The sequence below is a fragment of the Belonocnema kinseyi genome, chromosome 1, assembly GCF_010883055.1.
Source record: "Belonocnema kinseyi isolate 2016_QV_RU_SX_M_011 chromosome 1, B_treatae_v1, whole genome shotgun sequence".
NCBI lineage: Eukaryota > Metazoa > Arthropoda > Insecta > Hymenoptera > Cynipidae > Belonocnema > Belonocnema kinseyi.
This window is the reverse complement of record NC_046657.1, coordinates 33564421-33569741: the sequence shown is the minus strand read 5'-3', so window position 1 is coordinate 33569741 and position 5321 is coordinate 33564421. Positions and strand designations below refer to the sequence as shown.

The window sequence follows — 5321 nt, the reverse complement described above, 5'->3', positions numbered from 1 at the left end:
ATTGGGATTTACGTCTAAATGCAGTGAAGTTTACGATTTTCGCTAATTATTTCTAATTCAGAAGGTAATAAAAAATCTTAAAGATTATTATATTTTACCCAGAAATATTTGAAATTATTTTTATTTGAAAAACATTTTTTTTATCATTTTCGCCGTGCAATATTTGAATTCTAGGCCAACTGCATAGCTGGCGCTGCCACACGGCCACTATCGACTCTCATGAAAAATGTTTTCCACAGCCCTGCAGAAAAGTGGCATGGGGCTGTTTTAAATGTTCGAAATATAATTTTTTAATTTTAAAACATGATTTGCCGAGAAAAACCCATTTTTATTTATTCACAGGAATCTTTTTTAAAACGTAATAATCTTTAAATAAAAATTTAATTTCTGGAAAAAACACTAAAACAATCCCAAAATTGTTGAAGCTTGTTAATATTATAGAATTAAATCTAATGATTTTTTATTTAATCTTCCAGTTTCAGGTGAAACATACCAACATAACCTAAAATTGTCAAAAAATTTTTAATATTCTTCATTAAAACACATCTATTTTTTTAAATGTTAACTGTTTTGTTAGAAATGCATCTGTTTGGTAGAAAATAAAAAAATTTTGTTGAAAACTCATTATTTATCACATCAAATTCATTATATTAGTTAAACATTCATTAAATTTTTTTTAAACTTTTTTTTTAATTCAATCATTTTGCTGAAAGTTCGTTCTGTTTATGTGGAAAATTTATTTTGTTTTTAAAAATTTAACTGCTTGGTTAAAAGTTCAACTATTTGGATAAAAATGCACTTTTTGGTTGAGGATTTATCATTCCACTTCAAAAGACATCTATTTCTTGAGAATTTAACTATTCTATTGAAAATTCGTTTTATTTTCTGTGTTAAAGATTAATTTTGACAATTGAAAATTCAACTATTTCATTTTTTGTTAAAAAATGATATATTTTAGGTATAGATTCAACTTTTTGGTTCAAAAATATTGTATTTTGTTGAAAGCTCGTATTTTTTATTAAAAATTAATTTTTCAATTGGAAGATTCATCTCTTTGGACAAGGATGCATTATTTTAGTTAAAAATTCGTCTCTTTTGTTGAAAATCGAACTACTTTTTTGAAAATTCTTTTTTTTTTAATTAATTTTGTTAATGGAAAATTCACGTATTAAGTTGGAGTTTAATCTTCTTTTTTTAAGAATTTGAAAAATTAATTTAAAATAAAAATCAAGAATTTCGTTGAAAGTGTAGGTATTTTGTAAAAAATTCGTATTTATGTATGGAAAATTAATCCTTTTTTAAAAATTTATCTTATTGGGTTTAAAATTCAACTAATTCGCTAAAACTTTAATTACTTCGTAAACATTTTTTTCTTTGTTAAGGATTCATTATTTTAGCTGAAAAGGCATCTATTTTTTGTTTGAAAAATTAACTATTCTATTTAAAATTCGTTTTTTGTTTGTTTCAAAATTAATTCTTTGAATTAAAAGTTTAACAATATAATTTTTAGCGTATAATTTATCCTTTTTAAATGCACATTGGACTGTTTAGTATAAAAGTCAAATATTTGGTTGAAAATTCGTCTTTTGTGGCAGAAAATTAATCTTCTTGTTTTCAAACTCATCTTTTTTTATGAAAGATTTATTATTTCGTTTGAAAATTTATCTTTTTTTTGAAAATTAAACTAGTATTTTAAAAATTCGTTTTGCTTTAATTGCAAAATTAATTTGTATTTCATTATTTTTAAAAACTTTGAACTACAATTTTAGTATAGTTTGGTTAATTAACCGATAATTATACAATCTTTCTGGCATTAAATTTCTCCCTTTTTTTTACGCTTGAATTTAAAAATTCTCAATATTGAACTCCTTCAATTCAAAATTGCAATTTTCAAGTTTTTCAATTATAAATCTAAAATAAACCAAAAAAATGTTTAAAATAAAACGATGGTTGGGATATAATACTCACATTGATCATTCCAACGAAACAGAAAAAAAATGCCACAATTATGCACAAAATTGAAAAACTCGACTTCATTTTGGATTTTTGGTTATGCACTTTATTTACACTCTTTTACACTAAAAGTACTCTTTGCGATTGCGGAGTTTCATCTCTCTATCAATCTTATATATGCCTCAGCTTATCAGACTCTAGTAATAAACAATTATTAGAATCACGTCATCCTATTTCTTACACAAAGTTCCTGTTACTTGAAACTTGTTTCTGAAATTCTCTTGAATTTAAGAATGCGCTTGTAAAACGAATTTATAAAAAACCTATTATTCTCCGAGTTATTTCCTGATAATTAAAAATTTGTATTTGAATATAAACAGCTGCCAGTATACATGGATCAATTGTAAAAGTCAGTTTTTATACTTTTTTAATTAAAGTTCGACACTAATTATATAATTAATGTTTTTTAAATTAATATTTCAGATTACAATTCGGAAGATTCAAATTTATTAATTTATTTCAACCAAAAAAGTTTTCTCTTATAGAAATAGTTAAATTTTAAAATTAAAAAAATAATAATAATAAATTTCAGATAAAAACAGTTGATATTTCAACCATAAAACAAACAAAAAACCATTTTTGACAAAAATGTTAAATTTGAACTAAACAGTCAAATTTCCAACCGGATAATGAGATTTTCAACAAAGTAGTTGACTTTTAGCCAAAAGGACAAAATTACAAGTTGTTACATGAAATTTTAAACAAATAGGTGAATTTTCAACAATGATGAATTTCAAGCAAATAAAGATTCTTCAGCTTAGAAAGAAAAGTCTATTCACGGAATTTTTCAATTTTCTCACTAAAACACGATCTTTCTGTAAAACAGTTTAATTCTTAATCCCAAAGTATGAGTTTTAAAAAAAGTAAACTTTTAGCAAAAAGAAATTAATTTTCAGGAAATAAGGATTTTTCAGTTTAGAAAGAAAAGTATGTTCACGGAGTTTTTTAGCTTTCACACCAAAACACGATCTTTCTTTAAAACTATTGAATTTTAAACCTCAAATTATGCATTTAAAAATTAAACTTTCAACCAAATAAATCAATTTTCAACTAAGATGATAAAATTTTAATAAATAAAGTTTTTTTTTAATTTAGAAAGAAAACCCAGTGGGCGCAAAATTTAGCGACGTCTTTGCGACATCTTTACGACATATTTACGACAACTTTTCGATCATTATGTCCATGTCGTGAAGATGTCTACGATATCGTAAAAACGTCGTATGATCTTACGATGTCTTTAGGATATCGTGAAGGCACGGTAACGACACGGGCATAGGATGTCGTAGCATTGTCGTAAAGATATCCTAACGATGTCGTAAAGACGTCGACGAATTTTGTAAACACTGGGAAAGTCTGTTCAGGGAATTTTTTAACTTTTACGTCAAAACACGATCTTTCTGTAAAACAATTGAATGTTCAACCCCAAACTATGAATTAAAAAAAAAAATCATTTTTAATTACAGAAACGAGTTTTCAACAAATAAGGATTTTTCTGTTTAGAAAGAAAAGTATTGTTAACGCAATTTTTCACTTTTCATTCCAAAACACAATCCTTTTGTAAAACAGTTGAATTTCCAACCTCAAGCTATGAATTTAATGCCAAGTAATGAGTGGGTCACGTGACCAGATTTCTACTTTACCGACACTTTTTTATTTCCTAACTGATTTTAACATGAAGCGTCACATTGAGTTGAAAATTTGGGGAAATAAAAAAAGAAGCGCCTCGAAAGGTAGGTCTGGTCTTAAATTTTAATAATTATGAAAAAAGGAACAAAAATTATTTACACATTCTTTTTGTATAATTCTGAAAGTCTAGGACCAGAAATACCTTTCTTAGTCTTTCTTATTTAGTATCCCAAATTTTTAACTCGATGTGGCTCTTCGTGTAAAAATAAGTTAGGAAACAAAAAAGTATCGGTAAGGTAGTAATTTAGTCACGTGACCCAATCGTCACATGGCCTTAAAAGAAAAATTTAATTTTACACCAAAAATTAATTTTTCAGCTGCAATGATGAATTTTCAACAAATAAAAATTTTTAAGTTTAGAAAGAAAAGTATGTTCACGCAATTTTTGAATTTGCACGCCTAAACACGATTTTCCTGTAAAACAATTTAATTTTTAACGCCAAAGTATACAATTAAAAAAATTAAACCTTTAAAAAAAGAATTTATTTTCACCTAAGAATTAAATTAACCCTTAAATGACACACCTCCAAAAAATAACGTAGCTGAAACTTGGGGTCTTTTGGACCCCAACGTTATTAAACTGTTGTAAAAAGTTTAATTTTTGATATTTTTGTTAAGAAGTTTTTTTGGGTATTCTTTAACATCTCTTCTAAAGAATTAATCGGTATAGTATCTTAAGTGTTATTTTTAACATTTTGAAAAACAATGAAAAATTCATGGAATTTACGAATTTTTATATTCGTTCAAAAATGGTCTGGGGTCCAATGGACCCCCAGTGTCATTTAAGGGTTAAATTTTTATACAGAAGAAAAAATGTTCAATTTTCATTCTTAACCAAAAAGACCAATTTTCATTAAATAATGAAACAGTAAGATTTTCAGTAATCAATTAGTTTGAAAAATAAAAGAATTTTTAACGAAATAGACCAATTTTTAAACAAAAATATGAACTCTCAACGAAAATTATAAATCGACCATTGGAATAGTTAAGTTTTCTGTTGAAATGATTTAAAGATCCACTTGAGAATTGAATTTATGCAAAAGAAATTGTTCTCCGACTCATTTCCTGATAATTAAAAATTGGTATTTGAATGTAAACAGCTTTCAGTATATAGAGATGGATTGTAAAAACTAGTTTGTATTATTTTTTAATTAAAGTTCGTCACTATTAACATAATTAATGTTTTCTTATAAATAGATCAGGTTAAATTGAATAATTTCCAATTTATTTACTTCAACCAAGAAAAGAAGACTCTTAAAGAAATAGATGAATTTTTTACAAAATAATTAAATGTTTAACAAAAAAATTTAACAAAATAGTTGAATTTTAGACCAAAAAATATGAATTTTTAATAACACCGAAAAAAACGAAGAAAACAAATTTTTTAACCACGGAAAATAATTTTCAATTAAAACGATAAATTTAAAGAGAAAAAGTAATTTGTTTTTTTCATAGTAAAATTTGTACTGAACACATAATTTTAATGAACAATAAATCTTTAATAAAATAGTTATTTTTCCAACTAAGAGTGGGACGATGGTCGTGGGGGCTAAAGCGTAGGCTTTGGACCCACTCCTTCGGCTTGCGGGTTCGATTCCCGCCTCGCACTCTGGAAGAGTCTC

At 25.8% G+C, this 5321-nt stretch overlaps 1 protein-coding gene across 1 annotated transcript in view; it reads right to left on the bottom strand.

Moving 5' to 3' along the window:
* The window catches only part of LOC117169793, a 5728-nt gene extending 3613 nt beyond the window's left edge, over positions 1-2115 (bottom strand). Inside the window, exon 1 of the mRNA XM_033356301.1 lies at positions 1969-2115. Coding sequence (XP_033212192.1) covers positions 1969-2037 — 69 coding nt within the window. The 5' untranslated portion in view covers positions 2038-2115. The remainder of the gene's footprint in view (positions 1-1968) is intronic.
* Positions 2116-5321: the final 3206 nt, after the last annotated feature.